At 42.1% G+C, this 25,795-nt stretch overlaps 1 protein-coding gene across 1 annotated transcript; it reads right to left on the bottom strand.

Annotated features, from left to right (window-relative positions):
* Positions 1–1,410: 1,410 nt before the first annotated feature.
* On the bottom strand, positions 1,411–23,962 carry LOC142959898 (phosphatidylinositol-binding clathrin assembly protein-like). The gene is made up of 19 exons (XM_076101407.1): positions 23,384–23,962; positions 15,949–16,091; positions 14,569–14,644; positions 14,058–14,160; positions 13,551–13,644; positions 13,339–13,450; positions 12,534–12,640; positions 11,187–11,228; positions 9,305–9,390; positions 6,159–6,261; positions 5,561–5,694; positions 5,273–5,370; positions 4,968–5,081; positions 4,811–4,841; positions 4,505–4,643; positions 3,347–3,370; positions 2,938–2,994; positions 2,680–2,802; positions 1,411–1,488 (listed from the first exon to the last, which is right to left on the bottom strand). The coding sequence occupies exons 1-19, from the start codon at positions 23,511–23,513 to the stop codon at positions 1,411–1,413; spliced, it is 1,794 nt and encodes a 597-aa protein (XP_075957522.1). The 5' UTR covers positions 23,514–23,962.
* Between the last annotated feature and the right edge of the window lie 1,833 nt (positions 23,963–25,795).

The following is a 25,795-nucleotide window of genomic DNA, read 5'->3' as shown; positions in this document are numbered from 1 at the left end:
CACATGTACATAGAACAGACACAATCAATAGAAAACGACTTCATCCCCAATCGATTATTGCCCCTTTCAACTGTACATCCCAGCAATGATTTTAGGTTTTTGTGCAGCAGAGCGTGGTCCCCTCTTCGAAGGTTTGTGCTATATATATATAAATGTATGTCGTCTGTCTGTGGGTCGAACTTGACCTTGGGTCTGCCAGAAAAGCCACATTAACATTTAACGTCTCATTAGAGCCTCCCGTGTCTGGCTGAATTAATCTGTGTGTCATCACTGCATTACTCGGGTCGTGATCAACAGACATTACTCTCGGTCGCTTTACGGCGGTCTGGTCCTCGTTTGACTCCTCCGACTGACCTTTAGCTGTCCTGTCCACAGACGTTAACACTACATTAGCAAAGCCCTCTCTGTGGTCGCAGTGTCTTTGATTACTGGAGGTGAGACGTCCGCTGCAGTAATTCCCCTCATCCAGTTTTTCTGGAGTGTGAAGGACATCGCGGGAGACTCATTCTGAACAGGACGAATGCAGGACAGGGAGGAAATCATACAGTTGGGAGTTGAGAAACACCGCCGTCCTAACATCCAGTCAACTCTCTGTCTGGCTCTCAGTGCATTTGTCACTACTTTTAGAGCAGTACGTGTAAAACAGAACAGGTTAGTAAAACGGCATTCTGTACAGAAACCTGATGTGGACACACAACAACACAACAGCAGGAAACAGCTTTCTAAACAGCCTACAGATGTGGTGGGACAGACGGTAACGAGATTGCATGATATTGCGCAGCTGTAGAGGGGGGAGGGGGGGGGGGGGGGGGGGTAAATGAACAAAATGCACAGTGTGTACAGCCCGACCCCAAGTAGCAAAGTTAGTGTAAGAGGTTTGTTTACATCCAAATGCGATGCCTGGATCTGGCTCAGTGCTTTCATCAGTTAGTTCCAGTGCAGTAACACGTCGGTACCTGGCAACACAGCAATGACATCAGGTACCAAAAGAGAAACACATACAGTACACACCCTCGACAGCCACGTCCATCCGCACACTCACAAGCGCACCCACAAAGTATCGCTCCACGTCGGATTTTGGATGTGAAGTTGGCAATTAAGAACAAATGGAGCTCATAAAAAGACTCAAAACGGTAATGTCGATGCAGCACGTTGAAATGTAGAAAAAGGAAAACACGCACACACACACACACACACACACATACATACATTCAAATCGATTACTTCTGACATCAGGTGATGAATGACACACAACGGGGAACCAATCTGAACAAGACGCTAAAATCACCTACACAGACATACACCCTTGGCAAAGTTCACATTGAGTAAAGTGCCAGCAAACAATCCAATCAGAGAAAGAGGCGCGTGTCCTCCGAGTTTGAAGTGGGTAGGTTTTTATACAGGAAATCATCAGGATGAGGAGGTCGGGAAGTGGCAGTAGAGCCTCTGCACTTCCACAGAGCTGTCATCGCAGGTCATAATCGTCGTCTGAATTGGCAAATCAAACAGAGGATGAGTGGGATTGATGCGGAGCCTCTGGTACCCCATTAACAGACAGAGAGATCAGTAGCCACATGGAGAGAGGAGAGGAGATTAGATGTTGAGGCTACATGGAAACTGATTCAGCATTTCATCTTTTATCCGTCCTCTGGTCCTCTCTCCTTCTTCCTCTCCCCTCCCCCCTTTCTTCTCCGTCTTCCTCTTTCTTCCTCCAGCACTGGATTTGGTTCTGGATTCGTTTTCTTCAGCTCTTTCTCTTTCCATCTCTTTCCTCTCGCCTTCTCTCTCTTGGCTTTGCTGCCATGGTTACAACATCATCCCTACATGAAGTGCATCTGCAGAGGACGGGAGGAGAATGGAGAGTAATTTAGTTTGACAAAACACCTCATCAAGTGATTCAGGCATCGACTGACAAGCACATTTACCTGCCGCAGTGCCAGGAAAACATCTGTACATGGGCGCGAGTGCTCAGTGGGCAATTATTTTCCTCGGTTGTGTTTTGAATAATTGGTCAAAATATACTTGTTTGTTCTCCTGAGAGACGTACCAACTGATGGTTACTCGCTGTGCAAAACACTATCTTCACACTTTCTGCTCAATTATCTGACAACGTGATTCCTGTTGCTGCTCGGGAGTGTCCTCTCCTTGACTTTACTTATCAGTCGTTAAAACTAGCTATGAACGCGTGCCTCAATTATGCCAGAAGACTTAGAGACAGGAAGCACATACAGATAAATGAAACATCCAATCTTGGTTGTTGTTATGCTGCTGTAAGTATATATCAGTTTATGATGTCCTACTCTCACTGGGTCTACCCAGAGGTTTGCGCCTTGCCTGCTTCTGCTGAAGTTAGTTATTTCCTACACTTCCCAGAAAAGTGTTCAATATCCCCGAGATAACTGGCGACAGCTCCATAGCTACTACTTTCCTTTAAGGTACACACTCCAAAGCATGTTCAGTCAAGTTTAGGTTTGGATTGTTTCGCCTCACACCTTCTTTATTTCCTCCTAAACATGTCTACATATATTGAGAGATAAACTGATTTCCTGAGAGATAGCTTAATAGCTGATATATAGTATATATATATATATATATATATATCTATATATATATATATATATATATAGATATATATATATATATATATGTATGTGTGTGTGTGTGTGTGTGTGTGTGTGTTACCTGTGTCCCCGGCATGGGTCCAAAGGGGTTGGTGGGTCTCAGGACAGGCTGGTTGTACATGACAGTCTGCGGGGCCATCATGGGAACGCCCCCCATCTGATGACTCATCTGAGGAGGGAGCTGCTCAGAGGACAGGTGGGAGAAGGAATGGCAATAGATGGGGAGTGGACAGGAGATCACAAAATGTTTCAGATTTAGAGTAGATTCATGGCAGCTGAGTATGAATGTATGACTGAGGTTAAAGCTGTTCTTTACCATTCCATACATAGGCACTTGGGGTGTCGTCATAGGAAAAGCCACTGGTGCGGGAGCCTGTATGGGAAAAGGAGAGGATCACAATACATCGACTTTCTGGCTGAGGTACAGTCTTAATCTTGACCTGAAAGTCGATTACAAAGAGGTGCACAATTTTACAACGTAGACTTGAGGTAGAAGATTGGCAGCCACAAGGGATGAAACACAATGCCGAGGCAGCACAATAAGCGAAATAATTCCCTTTTCCTCTGATAATTCATGTATCGTCCGCAACACAAAGAGCCTAATTATAAAAGTGTCACAAGCATTAAAAAAAATAAATAAGCAGAGAGGTTTTTGGAGGATGTCAGGATTAAATCCAGTGCATAAAGAGGAGGGAAGGGAAGGTGAAGTGAATAAATGCACTTACGTAGCCAGTATAGATCATCCCATTCTGTGGAGAGATACAGAGAAAGAGAGTTACAACAATAAAAGCATTGCTCGGGCCTTTTCTCTAAATGAGCAGAGAAGATAAACCAGACCTTTGCCCATTCCTCATGCTCAAAACTCTTCTACTTTAAATTCCTGCCGTGCCACCGGCTTTCCGAGCCATTTGCTGAATAAATGAGCGGTTTGAGTCGAAGAGGTCAATCAGACGAAAATTAAAAGATGAAACCAGATTGAATGGAAGAGACTTGCGGATAATTAGAGTGGAGCACAAAGGACAGACACACATTTGGGAGCTCCTTTAAAAAGCCCTGAGTGCAGCGGACAGGTACATTTAATGAGTTTCATTTCAGAATGAGATATATGACCGTTAGGAGGAACTGACTTCTCTGACAGAATGATGGATGGCACCAAATTAATACACAATACCATACTTCTTAAAAAAACCTTTGCTAAAGCAGTGCAGTAGTGCTTCCCTGACAAAAAAGGCCACATTTACAGACTTGACCCTATATAATATAGAGACTTTATTGTCAGTTTGATTTAATTTTTAATTTTCAATAGTTATTTTGTAACTCCCAGAGGTACGACTGTAAAAATACATGTTGCAGTCCTACATTTCTTTTTATAATCAACACTTGTAATGATGAAGGCACTTGCAAATGATAATATTTTGGTGTTTCATTTTTACCTCTTTATGTAAGATTTCATGAAACTTTTTTTTTCTTTTTACAAAATGTACCAAAACACTGAAGCGAGGAAGATCTTAGAGGTAGATTATAATGAGAATACATATGAAACTAAATTTAAATCATACCCTCTAAACTAAAAAGACATCTGTCTCTGATGTTTGTAGGAGACAGAAAATGAATTTGCAACTATTGTGATAATCAATCAACCGTATAGGTAAGCTGCCAAATATTCTCTGACTTTAGCTTTTCTCTATTTTACCTCATCGTGAACTGAATATCTTTTATTCTTTAATTTATTCTTTCACAGCTTTTAAGTGGAGCACACCCAATGATAATAGTGTAAATTGTCCTGCTCATACAGGAGAATGAGTGAGTTGTGAATTAATCCGTGATGCCACACAAACATTTTTTTTAAATTGAGAACTGTGAAAATGTAGCTTTTAATTTACCATCTGAGGGACTTGCATGGGTGCAGGTGCCATGGGATGGGTGGTGTGAGTCCAGTTGGTGCTGGTGCACATGGTCTTTGACTGCCAGCCGCCTCCTGTTGGCTTCTTCTCCACCAGCTGACTCCACTGGAGCTCCGGCCTGATGGGCACACACACACACACACACACACAGCATTTTTAGGTGCACAGCTTATGCAAAATCCGAAAGAAAATGAATGAATCATAAAAGCGTTTGTGATAAAGTTGGATAGACAGCTGAATCATTTGCTTGTGGCGAAGTCTTAGATGTCAGGAAAACCCACTCACTTCTTAGCTTGCATCCCCCCAAACTGCAGATCTGAGAGAAAGAAAAAAAAAGAAACATATCAGCTGAAAGGAAGCAACAGAGCCGGAGAAGAATAACAGATAAAAATGAATATATAATATAATAACTGAATATTTCCGAGAGATTCTGCACACTCACTACCAACGAGGTTGGCTAATGAAGAGTCCAAATCATTGGGCAGCATTTTCCCAGAGTGCAACTGGACTCCAGGGCTGTGAATATGAGCGGGTTGGGCTGGCTTTAGCAGGTCGCCTGACATCCAAAGGTCACCGTGGTAACATGAAAGGAGAACAGAGGGGAAGTGAGTCAAGAGCATGAAGCGACTGGACGTATCTGTCACAGCATATCCAGCTCTGAGTAGCGTGTGTTTATTTGCATGCTTCCTTGCATGTTTGCATGATTATATATGTGTGTGTGTGTGTGTGTGTGTGTGTGAGTCCTACCTCCCCAGGCATTGTTGTTGTTGGGCACAGTGTGTGTGGTCTGGATCGGGGTGTAGTTAGGCTGCAGGGTGAACAGCTCACTGGTCAGGTTTGGCACACTGCAGGAAGGAAAATTTGAAAGAGAGCACAGTTTTGTTTTTATGTAACCAGAATAAGACCGTTAATAAAAAAATCTGATCTATAACGACAACCAGGCAAAAGGCTTATTGTTGAAGAGCTGGAGTCTTTCTGCAACATACAGATGACTTTCCCTTTGAAGCAGTTTGACACTGCAGATGTTAGACTCACTGGTTGCTGACTGGTACGATTGATGAATTGCAGAAGAGTTCTGTGGCCCCTCCGCTGCTGTTGGCACTGCCCACTGACTGGGTGCTGGGTGACACATTGGGTGTCTGAATATCGATCCCCTTATGACTGTCCTCCTGCAATGGGAAGCATCATCAGTATAATATGATATTCCCGTGGTTTGCAAATATCCCTGCAGTACACAAGAATCGTGTTAACCTCCTCTGGAAAAAATGTCTCTTCCTGGGTGCTTCTTTGTTTGAGTGAGACATCCACTGCAGAGGGTCTTGAGATTGTGACTTCATTGTCATTCTCTGTGCAGCTCTACGCTACGGGCCAGCAGCCAAACACAGACAGTGTAATTCACTGTACTGCAGGGCTAATGCACCTGTCCATTCGACTTCAACAACAGTGTGGAGGACAAAAAGACTCGATGTACACTTCACACAATCTGAAATGGTTTCAGTGTGCTTTTCTCACATAAAAGCAAAAGCTGTTCACTGTGAAAAAGTATGTGAACTCACAATGATCACAGTGTGGTTTCATTGGGTACAGTATTGTTGGTCTCTATGTATATGTATGAGTCTTGAAAATGTCTCACCTTGTGTTGCTGCAGTCTGTTGTCTTCTGTCTTGTCGTCCATGCGGCTGAGAGAGATCCCAGTGCTGGAGAGAGAGGACACTGCACTGGACAAGGTGTTGGATCTAAAGTTGACATACAAACACATATTGTTTTTGAATGCTGGTTGCTACATTGCTTTGTTTTGTTTGTCTTTGCTCTTTTTACCGAGTTCCACTCTATAATGCTTTGTGACCTGAACGTTGTTTTAATAAGGCTATAGAATCCTGCAGCTCTGTGAGGCTGTTATGCTCATTGTTAAGAAAACCAAACGGTTAGAGGTACGAAAGTATTGACTAAACTTACATCATGACTAGATGATGGATGATACACGAGATGAAAGGTATGACGAAGGTCACTGGGATTCAGAGGGAACGGTACATAAATGCACAACAATGGAAAAAATGAAGGTTTGCATCATTATGCGTCATGTTTGGTGTTATGGTCGGCTACCTCTGGTCGGCAGCAAGAGGTTGCATCAACCTGAATAAAGCAGTGATTCAATGCAGCTATTTTAAACCTATTTGAGCCTCAGAGCGCCTAGCGGTCGGCAGAGTTGCTGCCAAATTTTTGGATTAAATTATTAAATGTATTTTTTGTTATTTTACAAAGCTATTTGCATATTTGAATGTGCTCAAATATCCACATAAATAAAACACATAGTGATTCAAACAAAGCATGATTTCAAAGACCAGTGATGTTTGAACATCACCACGACCATCACGACACATCTGTTTTCACGAAAAAGTGACGTGAGAGAGAACCTTGTGCCAGTAAAAGCTCCAAAGAAGTATGACCCTGAAGACATTACATTTGGATTCATAATGGGAGGCAGTGATGGGTGAGCAGAATATTCATGATCATTGCAGCTGATATATATTTACAGCCCAGTTTATTTTTTCTCCTTTCTTTTGTCACGTTATGTTTTTTCTCATTTCTTTGAAAAGGTGATCCTCGAAAAAATAAATTGAGCAATCACAAGTGGGCCTTACAAAAGGTTGAGAGCCCTTTTTTAATGAACCAGGCGAGCGCTCTAAGTGACGCAAATCAAACACACCCAAGTTTCTGCGTGAATGCTGGGTGTGGCTAACTAAGCCCTGAATGCTGAAATGCCCTCGGTGGTCCTCCAGCTGGGATTTTGCGTTGCTCGCAAAACTTCTAACTTCTCATGTAGCCTAAAGAGGCTGAGTGGACACATACTGAGGCTATTTTTGCATTGACTGTGTGTGTGTGTGTGTGTGTGTGTGTGTGTGTGTGTGTGTGTGTGTGTGTGTGTGTGTGTGTGTGTGTGTGTGTGTGTGTGTGTGTGTGTGTGTGTGTGTGTGTGAGGCCTTGCCTTTTTTGTTCTATTAAATTATTCTTCTTGCACCCTCCTTGGTGTCCATAGCCTTTTGATGTATTGTCGGTGAAATTTGTTTCATTGTATGGCTCTTTTCTAAGTAATTCTTAGGCGGTTGTATTTTTTTACAATTGATTATCAGTTGTATGCACAGGCTGCATAAAAATAACTGTTGGTTATGAGCTCTTGTGTGAGTCTATATGTTGACGTTTCATACAATTTATTTTGTAGCCTAAATGGGTTATTGAATTGAACAGTAGTATATCATGTCATCACATTTTTAAGGCAGCTATGGTTTACTCTCAGCACCTTTTGATCTTAGTATTAAGTACTTTACTTTAGTACTGTATAATTCAATTTTGAGTAAAATTTAGTACAGACGTTCATGTTCCCTTCTGTCACGGTCTTGGGTTTTGTTTAGTTAATTTCCCTGCCTCTTGTGTCCCGTGCTCACTTCACTTCCTGCCTTTGTATGTTTTTCCGCCTGTGTGATTGTCTGCCTTGCCCCTGATTGAATCCTCCCGTGTCTAATCAGCTGCACCTCCCCAGTGTATTTAAACCCTGTGTGTCTCAGTGTCAGTTCGTCTTTCATGCTACCTGCTCTGCGACCCTGTATGTATCCCTTTTTCCTAATTTACCTGATCCTGTTTAGTGTTTTGGCTGTTCAGTTTTTTCTGAACATTTTTGTTATTATTAAAATCACCGTTGATCATCCCTCTGTTCCCCCCTGTCTCTCTGCGTTTGGGTCCATCCCCTGATACCATTTTTGCCTTAAACCCTGACCCGTTCAGGATCAATTGAAACACTTAAGTGAGTTTCCATCTAGCGCCATGAACAAGTCTGATGAAATCCCTGCAGAACTAATAAACACACGACACTAAAATGGTCAACTTTACCTGCAAAACATCAACCTGTTAGTAATTTCACTGTGAGCATGTAAACATGCTGACTCAGCATTTAGCTCAAAGCACCACTGTGTCTAAATAGACCAACACATAACTCCTAACATGGCTGTAGACACCTAGGCTGCGGTCGAAAAGTCAAAACATGACCTAACGTCTATTCCTAGCCACTTTTCCTTGACCCCCACGGAAAATGTCATGGGGTCAAGGAAAGATGTGAAGGATAATTTATGAGGAGTTAAGAAAAGACACCGTGGTGTTTAGAGAATCCGACTCCACTTTCACTGAGCTACGTAATTATGATGCAACGGCGGACGTCGCTGACGTAGGTCTGCCATGGCGAAACATTTCATTACTTTATGAGTATAATTGTTATACCTTTTGTAAGATAAGCATATTGTTTGTTATCATGGACGGCCGAATGGTGCGTCACTTTAAATGTTGCTGCTGCAAGGCATTGTGGGGAGGAATTATCTACTCTCCTTTCGTAAAGGAAGGTCCAGTGTCTCCTATGCTAAAGGGGCTAATAAAGGAATCATTGAAGCACCTTTCCTTGGCATTTAAGGAATTCGAACATCTCTTATCATGGCGGCCACTTGGATACTTCCGGGTCATTTCCCTCAGTTTCCTAACTGAGGGAATTGACCCGGAAATATGTAAGCGGTCCTTTTTGCTAAGGAAGGTTCCTACCTTCCTAAGCAAAAAGGACCGCAGCCCAAGTCTTGATCATTGTTTGTTTTGTAATAAAAGTAGTACCAGTAGTTTTACAGAAGTAGCCCCCTGACGGCAGTAGTACTTGCTGTAGTACCAAGATTGCTGTAGGAATAGCAGTAGTATTAGGTGGCTGTTGCAGCAGATCTGAGTAACTTGTTTGTGGTCTGATCGTACCTGCTTGCTGCGGAGAGGTCCTTGAGCTTCCTGCCCTCCAGAGAGGCTAGATGCTGCTCCAGAGCCTCCAGGAGAGAGCTGGGAGCCTGAAGGGGGGTGTAAATGGGAGGGGAGTTGATGGGGTACCATTAGAACCACAGCCAAGTGGACAGAATGGGACAAACCGCTTTCTCTCACTCCCATCTCCTCACCTCCTCATTTTATCCCACTCACCCACATACGCGCACAAAGCGGCAGCAAAAAGTAAGACATTACCCTCAGATTCATTATCTACTCTACAACAGCTGTTTGCTCTGTTTTTTTTTGTTTTTTTTTTGCATTTGGTTTCATCAGGTTTGGTTCACCGGCATGCAAACATCAGCCTTGGATCATGCAAGCGAGTCCACAGCGGGACTGACGGGTCAGGACAGAGCAGCGGAGCGTTGTATCTGCAGGGCTCCAGAGTAGAAACACAACAAACACGTCTCTGAACCGTCTAACGAGCCCATGCAGAGGCCAGCAGTGCACAAACGCTATCGTAAACACACGCACTTACACACGCACACGGGTAAAGAAAATCACAGTCCAAAAATTGAGAGTTAACCGGTGGATTCCACGTTAGGTGGTTAAAAGTCAAATTAACTTATTATTCATTTATTTAGTTTGGAAATTAGGCAGCAGCTAAAGCCAAGTACAAAAATTGTATCCCACTGGAAGCCAAGGAAGTTAACTCAGTGAAATGTAAACATCTGGTGAAAAACCAGGTATACACATCGAGCAGCTGGCCAGCACTCTTCATAGTAAAACAAAAAGGATGGATGGGTTCATTTGAACCACTATGTGATACCATGTTTTTCATCCAGAGTCTTACATTTCAGCACCGGAGATCACAACGAAAACACAACAAGCAAAGAAAAGATTTCTCATATACTTATTTTAAGGGGGAAAGAGAGTAAAATGCGAATTCTGGATATCCTTCTTCAGAGAAATCTAGAATATGCTGAAGGTTTAAAAGTAAAACAGACAGATATCTAGAGCTCAGTAAAGGCATGGGTCACTATGTTGTTGAATAAGGGCATATAAGGTCTTCTTAAGCACTACAGACATGGCATTAATTCAAAAAAGTCTTTCCTTGTCAGTGTGTTACCTGATTTCTCACATTGTAAACATCCAATTATGGTTCCATTGAAAAGGATACTTTACATTTGCGGCCTTCACCATGATATGCAGTGCTTATGATGGCATTATGTACACCTATCCAAGTCATATTTGCAGAGACCTATTTAATAAAAACCATTCGCTGCTCTCCCCACAGCTAATGCAAAGGGACATGATCTTTTCAGGGAAATGATTTGAACACTGCTTATGTGGGCAAAAAACCTAATTCATAAAGCTGTGCTGACTTACTTATATGATAAGCCTTTGAATGAAGAGACAAGCCTTGATATTTACACTGGGAATATGCCAGAAATACGGCTGTGGAAATAATAAGCCCCGGTCATGGATGTCTAAAATAGAAATGGCTAAAAACTTTTGATATTCAGCTGCATACAGCTGCTTTCAAAGAAATCGTACCGAAGAGTAAAATTTGTTTTGCAATGATTTCGATAATGAAAAAAAATTAAATTCCTCCACTAATGCTTAGAAATTGTGAAAGATAAATGTGCTTCAAGGCTATATGCGGGTCTTCATTTATTGTTTCCTCTCTATTCTAGAGAAAAGGAAAAAAGGCGAAGAAGTTAAGGAGAGTGAAGAAGAGAGGAGGACATGGCAGCTGCAGTGTGGGCAGGTCTGTAGGGTGAGTAGGGAACGGGAGCGTTTAGAATGAAGCATTGACTTGACGGATTTAAATACTGGTTGACTGATTGGTTGATTGACTGATTGAGATGAGATGTAGACTGACCTGTGTGAGATCGGGGCTGTCGCCCTGATCTATCCCAACTCGCTGTGTCACAAAAAAGGAGGGAGGGGGTAAGGGAGGGAGGAGGGAGGCAAAATAAACCAAATGTAATAATAAAACAAGAAATAAACCAAAAAAATCCAACAGAGTTAAAAAGAAGAAAAAAAAGGGGAAGAGGCGTGTGAAGGAGGAAGAGGAGGAGGAGGAGGGAGAAAGAAGAATCAAACTCAAGCATTCATTACTTCATGCAGTGGCTGGAAAGGAAAACAAATAAAAGACAACAGAGGAGGAGGGAGCATGCACACGCATACAAACACCTATATATACACAGTTTATGTACACACACTTATACACACACACACTGAGATCTGGAGACTGGTTTGAAATGAATGCTGAGCACACCGACTGATTGAACAGGCAGGGCAGAGAGGGCAGACAACAGGTCACGTGACTGCGAGGTAAGAAACATCCAAAAGGAAGACACTCAACTAATGTTGACTTTGAACAGAAAGAGAAAGGGGGGGGCACAGATGACACACAAACAGACAAACACACATTTTGTTAGACAGATAAAATGAATGGGTCCTTAAAGTCAACGTTAGTCTGTTGTAGTTTTTTTCTTTGGATCGAGTGGCTGCACCCCAAACCTTCCAAATAGGAACGAAACCAAGCAGAGAGAAAGCTTTTGAAGATGGCGCACGGGATAATACAAGGCAGGATAACACTGTTTATGTTCACTGTGCAGTCTAGAAAGAACTGCAACTGTTCACTGGACAACAGCCATTATAACGTTGTTGTTTTTTAAGAAAAGAGAGGAAATAAAATAAGAGGAAGAGGACAGAGATAGTGATAGAAAAAGAGCTTGCTTGGGCATGCAGTGCAGGCATGTGAACAGGCAGCACGCGAGGGGTCCCTCAACTGGAAGCTCTACATGAGTGACTCCCTGATAGGCTAAGACTCAGCCATTAATCACTTGTGATGGAGTCACCCCCTCCCCTGGTCAGGACAAGAGAAGGACAGAAACAGGAGGAAAATCTAGAGGCAAAAAAAGACTGAGGAAGATTAAGGAGAGCCCCTGGACACTGATCTACGGTCAGTTTTAGGTTCGAAAATAGCAACCGTAAATCAGATCCAAAGGGAAACAGAAGTGTGGAGCGAATCTCAACAGGTTTAAGTGGATTTTCTCTGCAGGTGAAGTTCTTCTGAGAAACGGGATCAAATTATAATTGAACATGGAGATTCCTTCATAGGAGGCTGTCGAGATTCGCCCCAGACAGATATTCTCGCTCTCTCCAGTGGCATATAACTCTGTTTCCTCCGTGGAGGAGCAGCAGGACAAACGAACGTTACCTCTGCCACTTTGAGAAACTCAGACAGTTTGGTCATCCTGTTGAGGAAAGTCTTGTAGATCTCCAAAGCTTCTTTGCACTGGTTCTTCTTCATGTCAAAGTATTTCTCTGGGTATCAGAAAAACATTCCAAAATCAGCACAAAATCACTGTTTATTCACAAATCAGGGAAAAGCACATGTTCGCCATCAGTAAATACCTTATTTCAGCCCACTGAGGTGCTAGATGATGATGTTAGAAAGTGTATACAATAAAACAACGACTTCAAAATCAACCCGGTACTGATTTGTCCCGATAATCCCGCACATCTGGTGCAGATGAAGGCTAAAATATATTCCTCATAGAGTCCCAGTTACTATTTAACCATAGTTGAAGAGCCGTAAATCAAGTCAATTAAGTAATGAATCATGTCATGAACTCCTCATTGAATAGTCTGATGGTCTGTTCTCAGCCCCTGACTCCTCACTGGCTTAGTAATTAATGGAAGAAAAGAAGGTGATCTTTTAGATGCAGTCGGAGGAAAAATAGATTTTCCCCTTTTTAAAGAAGGATTGAGTCTCGTTAGTCTCGCATAGCCAGACCTATCTCCAAACAGCGCTGTTCAAACCAATCACAACAGTCCTGGGTGTCCTCGCAAAATAGATAGCGGAATGGGAAGGACGATGCCTGCTGAAATAGGCGGCCAATGGCAGGCTCATACCTGCAGTCTACATCCAGTGAGTCAGACTACAGTCTTGTGATCTCAACATCAGAGGCAGATTACTGCATAAATACTACTGTATCTGCTGTATTGTGTGTGCGGTTTACCCAGCATGTTGATGACCCCTTCGTTGTAAGCAGCAAACAACCGTATGGAGTCTTTAAACAGCAACATGAAGGCTGTGTTTATCACTCCATTGGTTAGCTCGTTGGAGTTAGGCTGGAGGAAAGTCGGAGAGAAGGAGAAAATGAATGAGATCGGATCAAGATGTTACGGTATTTTACAATCACGCGTTGAGTCTTTGAGTCAGATGTTTTACCTGGAAATCCAGCAGTGCGTCCAGCTGGTTTTGGATGATTGGCAGAGTCTTGATCAGCTTCTCTGTGGTCATGGTGCGCATCACGCCGTCAGCTCTGGTAGCAGACAAGAATACATGCACACAAAACACGCATGCAACACACACACACAGGATTTATCAGGCCTGGAGACCTAAGGTGTGTACGTGTGTAAGGACGTCCCTCATATATACGCTGTGGTGGATTAGCATCAAAAAACACACTTTAAAGGGGACATATCACAAAACAGTCACTTTTTCAGTGCCTCTGCGCATATAACTGGGTATCTGTTGGTCCTACCAACTGTAAAATATAACAACCCAGTCAGTTTATTTTGTTGGCTGTCTAGGTTAACTATATAGCAAACAGATTTAGCCTTTGGATTGTTGAATCACATGTTTTTTTCTGAAGTAAAGCATTAAAATAAAAACAGTTTGGTCAAAAAAGCCCATGCCTCTCCATATATGTGACGTGTGTGTTGAGTTTGTTACCCTCTCTTCATCTTGGTGAAGTCCACTGCTGCTAGTCTGTAAGACATGGCTTTTTCATTCAGGTAGCGGCTGTAGCGTCTGATGAAAGTTGACATGTTATATCCTGCGGGGGCACAGAGGGGGCGCTGCAGTTAGAGACGGATCACCTTGGCCTATTTTCAAAACCGTGTTAAGAAGCTATTATCCCCCTCATAGGAAGTCAACTTACTTCTCCACGAGCAAACTGGCCTTTGCACAATTTTACCTTCAGGTTTATGTATATATTATATAGTATATTTAATTACAAAGTCATGTGTTTCCATTTTCAGCAACATTCAGCAGCTTCTTTGTGTCCAACAAAAGGCACATTTATCTGTAGCGTTTCAATCCCGGACCGTAGCTTCCCTTTGAAATCAGCTCTGAAATCGGCTTATTGATAGTGTTACAGAGCCAGGGAGAGTCTGACATAAAGTCATTATGTTAGACGTGCAGCACTGCTGAGTTTACAAACAGCCAAATAGCATTAAATCACCTTGTAGTGCAGCCTTATCTAGAAAGTTGTTGAGGTTGAAGAGCGTGTTTCTGGAGGCAAGGTACTGCATCAATCGCTGATGGGGGGGAAAAAAAGAGAGGAAAGAGTTAGTGACTTATCTGATGCTGTTTCCTGACAACATCCAGTCATGTCCACTCAGAGAGAATAACAGTGTCTATGTCACGCAAAGCGAAGGGTTTTGTTTCTAGACAGGAGTTGCAGCTTTAAAAGCATTTCACAGAGAGTTTGTCGACTTAAAGTCATGAAATGGACACTTTGACTTCCTTCAAAACTGTAGCTGCCCTTGTTTTTAAAGGTCGGCGTAAAATTGAACAATGATCCCATTCCAGCATCCTGTTTTGACAACAAATGCATCACATTAAGGAAGTAAAGATGCCAATCAATGGGTTTTAAACCCTCAGTTTTTCTGGGCAGGTAAACTCGGAACATATCGTCACTATTTGTGCTGCGAAAAGTTTGTTGTTTGGAAACTTTTGAGAGGGTCAGTGTACCCGCTGTAATCCCTCTCTCTAGTCTGACACGCTCATCGTTTAACATGTCTGATGCTTTGGATGTTGCTCCTGTAGTGTGAGCGAGCGGAGCGAGGTGATTTGTCACGCTGGCCATTGAAATGTCAGCGGTATACATCATCAGTCCTTGTTGCACATGCGGAAGATACCGCTTCAGAGAAAGTCGCTGCAAGAGTTGGAGAGAAATTGCTACAGCCTTGTGAGCAAAATGTCAGATTCTGGACAGACCGATGACTCGAGCTAGCCGATTGGCAATCAGTCTGTGTGAATGGAGGCGGAAATGGAGGCGGAAATGGAGGCACAGGAAATGTCTTTCTTTCATTGACTCCCATTTGCACTTTTCTAATGCTTCATTAATAGTTCATCATCTTGTGTTGGCCTGCAACTAACATTGCATTATCAATAAATCTGTATAAAGTGTTCCCAACAATTAATAGACTATCTACATTGTCTTTGATTGGTTTTCTGTCCATTGACTAATGGAAAATTGACAAATCAATTCAGCACTAGTGAGCTCGTCTTGAAGCTGATAGTCTGCAGCTTTCCACTGTTACAACTAACTGGACCAACGATCCAGGCATAGATTGCTGTTGGAGTTGACCATGAAGCTTGTGGCATGGCAGTTTGTTCTTCACGATTGGGTATCCTATTGTATTGAGGAATAAATCAAGCTAACACCCAGGATTATGACAGCAATACTGATGAAAACATTTTTTAAATCACTGCTATGAGAACATTTTTACAGCTTTCTTTCTGTTGAGGCCACATAACATCTTTGATCTCATTGAAACAAGCTTCTTATTTCAAGATGCCAAACTACTTTCTTGTCGTCCTGAGGTTCTTTGCTCACCTCGTTGCCGTACATCATGAGGTGGTGTGTGGTGATGAGCGCTTTGAAAACCACTATCCAGCTGTTGCTGGCCGTGCGCTCCAGCAGTGTGTCTGCCAGGTGGGGGATGCTGACGTTCAGCTCATTGGTGCAGTGGATCAGGTCTGGAGGACACAAAACAAATAACACTAACTATTCTGGACATACAGAGAAAGCTGTAAAAGAATAAACCAATAATTGTATTGGTTTATGATAAACAAAGGTTATAGAAACGGGCATGTGGCGAAGAGGAGATCATCTGTAAAGTCGCAGGTTTGACTGCTATGAACATTCACGTGTCCTTCAACTCAAACGCTGCATTTTCACTCACTGTAAGTCACTGTGAATAAAAGCAGCAGCCACATGCCAATGTCTTAATTTATTACCTTAGAGAGCTTACGGGCTGAGTTATTGAGAATCAATGGAATGAATGAACCTCCACGATGAAGGCGGTCTTATCGAATTTTGACTCTCTCAATATCAGCACTCGTATAATGAATAAATGATTATATAATGATAGAGACTGAATAGACAGATGAATCAGAACCTACTGTATCACAAAATCCAATTGTGTGGCTTCTATTCAACAGTGCCACCTACTACTAAAAAATAATCAAGTAAGAAGATGGAAAATGATGTTACAAGGTCAATTCAACACCAACAATGGATGCATACTTTGAAAAGAACGGTCAAATGAATAGCCCCATGATGAATAATGAGTCACAGTTTCCTTCCAAAGCATCATTGTTAACAATAATGGAATAAAACCATAGACTGTATAGGACGTAGTCATTTCGGCATTTTGGCTGTCGCCATCTTGATCTTTGACCGTCGCCATTTTGTTTTTTTGCAACCAGAAGTGAAAAACGAGAGGGTGGAGCTAAGATCAACCAACGCTGAGTTAGACATTTTTAGGCAACCAAAACATTACAATTAACATTCATGAAACACTCTGTGAAAGGGTTAAAGCTGTAAGATGAAAACACAGGAAACTCACAGGCCGGACAATGGGACCGGGTAACGACCTGTCAGTCACAAGGCAGCCCGCCCTAAAGCATACTCTGCTTTATTTGACTCTAAATGGGACAATAATGCACTAAATGAACATCATGCTGTATTGATAAAGACTTGAAACTAGTTATTGAGACCATAACCTCATGTTCACAAAGACTGAGTTGACTGAAATGTTTACCGAATGGGACTCTCTCTCATTTAGAGTGTAAATTGTCTGTTCAAAGCAAACGTGTTCCACATTTGAAAAGGAAAATAGCTCAACGTTCTGCTGTTTGTCGGATTTAAAAGCTCCGATAAGATGGCAGGCTGATGGTGTGTATTTTTAATGAAGAACTGCCAAGTTAACTCAGGAACAGCATCAATTTTAAAAGCAAAAGAGAGAAGTTTTCAGTTTTATGTTAACAATGGTATGTCATTCAGAATTCAGCTGTGAACACTAAACATACAATGAGGTCAGGTTGGTGGAACAATGCCCTACATTCTTCAAGGATTTCTCTGGCAAAAGATCAAAATGTGAAATATGTTCGGCCTCTGTTTAATCTCAAAGATTTACTGACTCCCTAGTTAAAGAACCAAGCTCTTAAATAGCAGAAACATGTTTATGTGCCCTGTATAAAAAAAGCTTATTTAGCTGTGATTCAGTTGGATTACTAAAAATAAAAGATTAAAATCTCCAATTACAAAGATTATTTATTCTCTGAAACCTGACATTGTGTGTTTTACAGTAAAACCCTTGGACTGTATTGTAAATAGACCGTATTGTGCACTTGTAGAGCTGCTTATACAATCTGTTCAGTGACGTTAAAGATCTTTTCTGGATAAACCAATTACATTTATTTCACTATTCTGCTCTGAAAATCCCCGTGTAGACGAACAGTCTTCTCTGCAGTACTGTAAAAACTTGAGATTGAGCCGATTATTTAAAAGCCGGTCAGGAACAGGCTCTAATACTAATGTTAGTGTAAAATAAATGCCTCATTTAGTGATGGAACCAAGTGACCGAATAACAATAGGAATAAATCACAAATATGACCAGATGAGATGGAACACCTAAAGATGAGAAGCAATTGAATTTGACAGCTGAGCACAACTTGGAAAAGAACAACACATGAACATATATAATGACAAATTAAAAAAACTGAATTAAAAAAAGGCAGATTCAGTAAGTGAAACCACTGGGGGAGTGAGAGGAAGTGAACTTGTATTCAAAGAGAGGCGAAGAGAGAGATTTGCGTGCTGAGTTACTGTGAGAAAACTTCAAGCAAGGTTTGGTTTCTGAGGCAAATCCTTGGTCTGTTTCTTCCACGGGATCAGAGGTTATCGGGGTTTATTTGGAAGCTCTCTGATGTTTTCTGCGCCCACTGAAACGCTGGATACAAAAGAGTGCCAGTTGATACCACGGTTAAGTTTTCGATGCATGTCAAAGGCAGCCCGTTGCACCAGCAGTTCACTGCAGCTAATGCCTCGATCCTGTTCATCTTCACTTCTTATGTTATTCAGCAGTGTGAAAACCCCAGGGGCGACAACACAGACGATAATAACTCCGGCAATATTGATTATAGTCTTCATCGACTCGTCCAACTTTGCCTGCCATGACTGGCTCTCGCTCTGCTGCATTAACGTCACAACATTTGCTTCCCTGCATGAAGGACAAATACAAAGGTCTTCCAATATCTGAAAGTGGAAAGTGAAACCTGTAGAAAACAATATTTAAAACATCATCAAATGATTCTCAAACACGTTGTTAGTAAATATCCATTTACAGAAATGCTAACGTGAAAAAAGGATCAGGATTTATACCCGACCGCGATGAATCTTTACTTCTGTGGTACCCTGGACCCTGGACTACCCTGGAATGCCCCGAAATTAAATTTCGGGGCATTAATATCAGAACGGTACATGGTAATAGTAGCGTTCAGTCATGCTTTACTCATTGTTAATGGTTTGTTTGTGAATTTCCTTCCTGGCTTAATAATTAATGGGACCGTATTGATTTTGGCTAATTAATGTTTCCTGTCACAAGTGAACAAACACACCAGTAAGGTGGACCTGCTTCACACTTTTTAGCCTCTATAGCGTCATCGCTGTGTCAATGTCAATGTCAATATCTCAACAACTATTGGATGCATCCCCATGACATTTGGTGCAAACATGTATGTTAACTTTTCACAGTGCGCCATCATCAGCCTAACTTGTCCTTTGCTTTGTGACCAAATACCTGAAAAACGAATGACGCTCCCACCAGCTTCAGTTGTACTTTATGTTTAGACGCGCTAAACTAAAAAGGTGAACATGGTTAGCATTATACCTGCTAATTATTAGTTTGTCTGTCTGGTTGAGGGTAGTTTGACAAATCCGTGTCTATTTTTTGTGCTGTATTTTGTTGTTTTAATGGAGAATAGTATATTGCACGAGCTAATTAAGAGCTAACAGGCTGTACAAATTGGCTAGCTTCACATGTCAGCTGCAGTACTTTATGTTTAAGTTTAAATCCTCACCAACATGCAATGTTGTTTTTGCGGTGATGACATTATGTATGCTTGTGAGGACTGCACTGTAAAAATGGCTACCTTTTTTACTTAGCATTTGGACTGTATTTATGTGGCACGTTTTCTTTTTGTTGTGACAGCTTGTTCAATTAGACGCAAGAAATTCGGTTAAGAGTGAAAAAACACTCCAGAACTAAGTCTTTTTTGGACACTGTTGGCCAGCTGTCTTGAACGCTGATGTTAGCATTTAGCACAAAGGACCACTGTGGCTAAGGACAGCCTACAGAGCAGCTATCACAACTTGTTTGATAAATATATTATTTAACTTTTCACAGAGTAATAGCAAAGCACTCATGCTTCTGCTTAAATACAATTACACCTAAGCCATTCAGTCAAATGCTGGGTCCACCTGCACGCATTCCTTTGGGTGATAACCCATCAGCTAGGATTTAATCATAGACGTGTGACAGATTGCCAGAGGGATGTGATGACAAATCGACTGCCAACTGGGATTATTGATAAGATGCAGTCCAAAGGATATAATGTACATCAATAACACATTTAGAAATAGGATTAAGGATAACGTTGTGCAAACATTAATAAGAAGAACAAGATGACAACACGGTGTCATCAAGTTAAATTCACGGCATTTGTAATGCTAGTTAGGATAAAATGTAAAGCCAGTGTCTTAAAGTATGTGCGACCGCTTTAAATGTAATAAAAACTTTTTTTTAAAGCCGTTTCAAGACCTTGGCTTTAGATAAAGTGAGTCATTTTCACGACTTGAAAGTGCATCGCAAGATGGGGTTATTGTACTGACACACAGATGTGGGAGTAAGTGTGTGGAGGTATCCATTCATTGTTGCCTCTACGGTACATCACTATTACAACCATGACACACAACCAAATAAATCATATGCTGAATATCGCAGCTGTGTTGCTTTCGGGGCAGAAGGTCATTTTTGGCCTGATTACTATTCTATGTGTGATGAATCTTATTTCTATCGCTGCTCTCTACTATCTCAGCCATGCAGAAGACCGACTTGTGAAAGTGAAATCCCATTACTCCGTCTGTCATGCTCATCATTGCTGTGAGCTAGTAAATAATCAACATTGGCCGTTTATGTCACTAACCAGTCTGTCAAGGTCACGACACTGTATTAAAAAGGAGATGCCGGAGAGACACTCTGAACAGCTTCAATGGCCAGCAATGTGTTTAATTTATCATGCGTGGTATTTGGAGAAACGGCACAGCGCTTCATCTATTCCTTTTACTGAACCTGGCAATGAGGGGTCGACAACAAGTTGAGTATATTTTCAAGGTAAAGCTCTCAGATTAGGTAAACCGATTCAGAATCAATGCCCAGGTGAGCTTGTTCTGATGTAAACGTGACGTTAGCTCCAGCGGATATGATTTTAAATATTTGCCAGCAACCTCTGTTTCATTATACGTTGTTCCTCTAAGCCTTTTCTGTTACCCACATTGATTTTGTCCATTTGTCCGTCCTGCTGAGAGCTGCATCCCTCCATTACCTCAACATACAGATCAAGTGTATGCCGGTTTGTATAACCCGGCATGTTCAATTAAAAAAATAAATAAAAAGACTCCAGTGGTGGTCTGGGTGAGTTGCACAAAGAGGGCGTGGGTCACACACACCCAAACCTTCAGACCTGAGATTGACCCTCAGTCTTGTACAGCCGGCTCGCAAGAAGCTCCTTTAGAGCGGTTGAGTTAATTGCCTTTTCTTTGCATTCTTTATTCACTTCCCCACCACCAGGGATTACTGTAGATCCACTGACCTCCTGATCACAAACTCACTGCGTCTTCCATTAATTAAGCCTTGAAAACGCTGCAGTCAACATAATGCCAGAGTTCTACGTTATATCATGTCCTGGATGGAGAAGCGAGGCCCCTCTAGAAGGAAATAGAAAGTGTTTTATTGTGAAAGCTAGCTGTGTCTATTAGAACAGCTGCATCTGAATGGCTCAAGTACAAAACATTCATTCAGCTAAAAAAAAAATTCAATTCAGCCTTCCAGGGGAGTGAATTGAGCCAAGCCTTCAGTTTCTGCTTTGGCATGGAGCTTTTTATTCCACTAATGATCGGAATAAGAGCCAGAAACGCCTCGTGTAACCACCTCGACGAGAATGAACTGACCTATTATGAGAGAAACTTCATTGTCCTTGAGAGCAGCAGTACAAACCTTTTCTTACAATCCATTTGACGGATGAAAATTTGTCATGTAAGTTCTCCAGATCTATTTGAAGAATATCTGCTCTCACCCTCGAGTTAAGTGACATTTACTGGTTTCCGAGAGACTATACGACTCATGGCTGGTGCTGAAGGTGGACGACCTTCTACCGTTTAATAACTGCGGGGGTATTGTGTTCTTATAAAAACTGTGGCTTCGGCAGGAAGCACAACAATGAACCAATAATGGTGCCAATCACTTGAAGCCCTTTAACTGGTAATTTTATTCTGCACTTATAATACTTTATTTAGAGTCATCAATTGGCTCGATTTTCTTTAGAAATTAAAAAAGTACACTCCGTGTTGGCTAATGTACCTTTAGAAATCCTCATCTGTACCAGCCAAGATTTGGACCCTCACAAATGGCTACAGCAGTAACACTGAAAAACATAGATAATTGGCTTTTAGTGGTGGTCACAATCTAGATAAGATTTGTATGAAATCAAAGGAGAAGTAATTACTCGGTGTTGCGATTCAAGAGTCACAAAAGGGCTTTTTTCATCGTAAGTGCATTTCTGAACCTTGTCAAACACCCCTGCTTTAATGGCCTTTTTTTTGTAGGATAGAGTGATACAGCCCTGATTTAGATGTATTTTGTTGAGGCGCCCGGTGGCACATCTTGTGAGGGAGTCCAGAATTCCCAGTGTCACCTCTGCTGTGGACATGGCTGACTAATCCACTGCCAAACTTGCCGGCCGACTGGCTGGGTGTGTAGCTGGATGGCTGACTCTTGGCTGCCTGCCTTGTTGTTCCTCTCGGACTGATTTCCTCTTGATTAGCCATCTTGCTATTCACTCGTCTGTGTCTGTCTGTCCGTTCTAGCTGTCCGGACTGACTGCCTGTGACTCTGACTGTCGGGCCCCATTGATTACCCGTGCTCTCCATCGATCACGTCAAGTAATTATAGAAAATCCACCTAATCTAATAATCACTGTCAAAATCTACATGTGAGGAGTCCTCCTCCTCCCATGTGTAATTGCTACCGTTTGCACACACAGCTAATTAGCAGAATGTGGAGATAAAGAATCTGTCTGCTCAAACGCCTCATTGTAACACCGCACCAGCAGAGCTATACAGTACACACACCGACCCTCTGCTCCTCCAGCACCTCAGGACTGCCGGCAGTAACACATCCATTAATGACTGTAATGCACCAGAGGACATGACAGTGAACTTGAATGTGACATTATAGAAACCTAAAAGACGATGTTGGTGATGCTGCAGAAATAACGCACATTTTGTTCTGAAGTGTCTCCAGAGAGAGGATGTGGTGCTGGCGCTGATATTGGCGTTAATAATGGATGGGCCTACACTGTAAAGCGGCTGGTTGCAATATGATTAGCCCATACCAGAGTGGCCTATTTCCCCTGACTGACATGCACGGGCTGATTGCCTCTCGCCTTATATATACACATTTACTGGTCACACTAATAGCCAAATACATTGTAGCCGTGATTTGATGCGTAGATCCCATTTTAATCTAAGGGAATGTGATGTCTAATTAAAGAGGCTGCAAACATAACCGGGCAGGATGAGAGAGAGAAAAGGGGGGGGGGCATAACAGATGCTGTTTATACAAGCTATCCTTTGTGAGGAAAGATGCTGGTAGCTTGATGCATGCAGGCTATCTATACAGTAAGCAGTGATGGCATGCTTAACCTACAGTCAAGGTGCTTCTTCTTGGGTCCGCTGACTTCGTGCGTCGTGGCCTTGCAGACGGCTTTGCTGATGGCAGACCCGGTCATGCTGTGCTGCGCCGCGGCGATCCGGTCCGTCAAAGACTGTCCCGACATGTTACTGAGGAGGAGGTGGTGGTGGTGGTGGTGGTGGTGGAGGAAGAGGAGGCAGGCGGAGTGATGGTCGAGGATTCCGGGTGGGGGGAACCGGGGAGGACGATCAAAATGTTTTTAGTGGCAGGGAGGAGGGTAGTGCCCTCTGCGAGAATCGGCCGTCTGAGCAGGAGGAGGAGGTGGAGGAGGAGGAGGAGGAGGAGGACAGCAGCGTACACCGGCAAGGATCCGGTGGGAGAATTCATGCGGCGGGCAAATAAAAGATTATACGGTCACATCCAGGGAACCATTAAATATTCAGTCAAAAGCATCAGGATGACCCAACTGCAGAGAAAAAAAAACGATAAGCCGATGTAAAAAAATAAATAATTAAAATGTATAATTAACAGCGGCCTGCATCAAAAATAGTAGCCTATGATATAAGACAATGTAGCCTACAGCAAACTGTAATATGCCCCTGAGATGCCGGCGGGATACGCACGAGAGCTGAATCGGAAATAAAGATGGCAATAATCGAAACACTACCGGTGATTATTATCAAATCTATGCGGCATGCCCTATGACTGAAGACTCATTTTTCCAGCAAAGACGATATGAAACGGCATTGTCCCGTCCCCTTTTCTCCTCTTCTTCGCCCGGTTTCTCCTCTGAATCTACGCACGGATCCAACCGCAAACACCTCTGATCCACACAGCACCACGCGCTGGCTGCATCTAACCCTAGCCGCTTTGATTTCTTTTTTTCACCCCCCCCCCCCCCCCCAGTCTTTTTAATCTTCTTACAAAAGGGTGTATTTCTGTGTTGAGGTTGCCGATAGGCCAATTCTTTCTTCTTCTTTTTTTTCTTTGTGTCAGTCAAACTTGTGTGTAAAATGGCAGAACATGAATCAGGTGACTGGGAAAGGAGGGCGATTGGGCCACTTATCGGGGTCCGGGGGGAGGGCATCTTAAAGCAGAAGGCTGCCCCGGGTCTGAAAAGCAAGGCATCAGCTGTCACCACCTCGATGCATGTGGAGGGCTCAAGACGTGTCATGTGCAAACTATCCCTGATTACCTGCCATCTAATGAAATGTAGACACATATGGAGTAAAATCCATGATAAGATCAACACAAGATGTTTCATTCCTGTGATTCATGCTGTCTTATAATGACTGTAAAAATGTGTATGGTGACCTTGATGATATTGTTGTGATTTTTATGACATTACAGTAGCAATCCTATGTTGTTGTTCATATAATAGGGTGCTATGACCCCACAGTTTACAGAGATAGTGTGTGGTTGTTAATGGTACCATGATGAATCCAAGCAAACACACAGGACATTCATTCATGTGAAGGTCCCCATTTGGTGACATTTCTTGTAGACTTAAAAATGTCCTGGTTATGTTCCAGTTGGATTCATTTAGTTCCAACAACATTCCCAGTGTGTGTCTCAATGGCATTACATGGTCAAGTAAATACCATCTGGGAGCAATCAGTGATGGTTTCCGGTTTTGTTTTTTTGAAAGACCAACATCTTAAGAAATTTCTGTAGGAACCACATATTGCAGGAAATATTGCTGAATCAAATAGTTAAAGAGAGAGAGATCCTGGGAATCTGTATGGAAACATCATTTAGAAACCGCATGGAAATGTTCTAACTCAAAACTAATAACAACACAATAATAACTATTTACAAAGTCACTGCTATTTATAGCCATTTTTATTTGTTTTCTTTGTATGACTTAAAGGAGGCGATATTGCACTTTAAGACAGCAACTAGGAATTATTTTCATTAATCCGCTGATTAAGTAGGTTAGTCTTTTAATTGTTTGGTCTATAAAATGTAAAAAAAACAAATCCCATTATAATTTCCTAAAGCCCAAGGTGACCTCCTCGGATGTCTTGTTTCATCTGATCAGCAGTTAACCTCCAGCCCCAGTTTGTACCTCTCATATATTAGCATACGTCGGGTCACAAAGGTCTATAGACCGTCAGAGTCTCAAAGACATTATTCAGATAAAACCCTCTGGGTGACACTGATACTTACCGCTGTTCTGACTGTATTTTCAGAGTCCTCAAAGACTCTCCTTGCTGGTTAATTATCTTTTTATAGAAACTGATGGTTACCTCTGTGACTCATGTGTAAGCTAATACATGAGAGGCACAAACTGGGGGGAAACCAAGCTAATCAGAGAAGCTGGAGGAATGTTCACTTTTGCTAGAGAAAGTTAATTAGTTAATCATAAGAAAATAAATAGCTGCTGACTAATCTGTAAATTGTTTCAGCTCTATTTGCTCTCGTTTG

Source organism: Anarhichas minor, unplaced genomic scaffold (genome assembly GCF_050575085.1).
Source record: "Anarhichas minor isolate MPS153535 unplaced genomic scaffold, ASM5057508v1 ptg000027l, whole genome shotgun sequence".
Classification (NCBI taxonomy): domain Eukaryota; kingdom Metazoa; phylum Chordata; class Actinopteri; order Perciformes; family Anarhichadidae; genus Anarhichas; species Anarhichas minor.
This window is presented reverse-complemented; position numbering and strand designations above follow the sequence as displayed.

Coding starts and splice junctions, on each gene's coding strand:
- LOC142959898 (XM_076101407.1), bottom strand. CDS start 23,513: ATGTCGGGACAGTCTTTGACGGACCGGATCGCCGCGGCGCAGCACAGC. Junction 12,641..13,338: donor AGGGGTCATCAACATGCTGG/GTAAACCGCACA, acceptor TCTGATACCCAG/AGAAATACTTTGACATGAAG. Junction 4,842..4,967: donor ATTAGCCAACCTCGTTGGTA/GTGAGTGTGCAG, acceptor TCTTTCTCTCAG/ATCTGCAGTTTGGGGGGATG.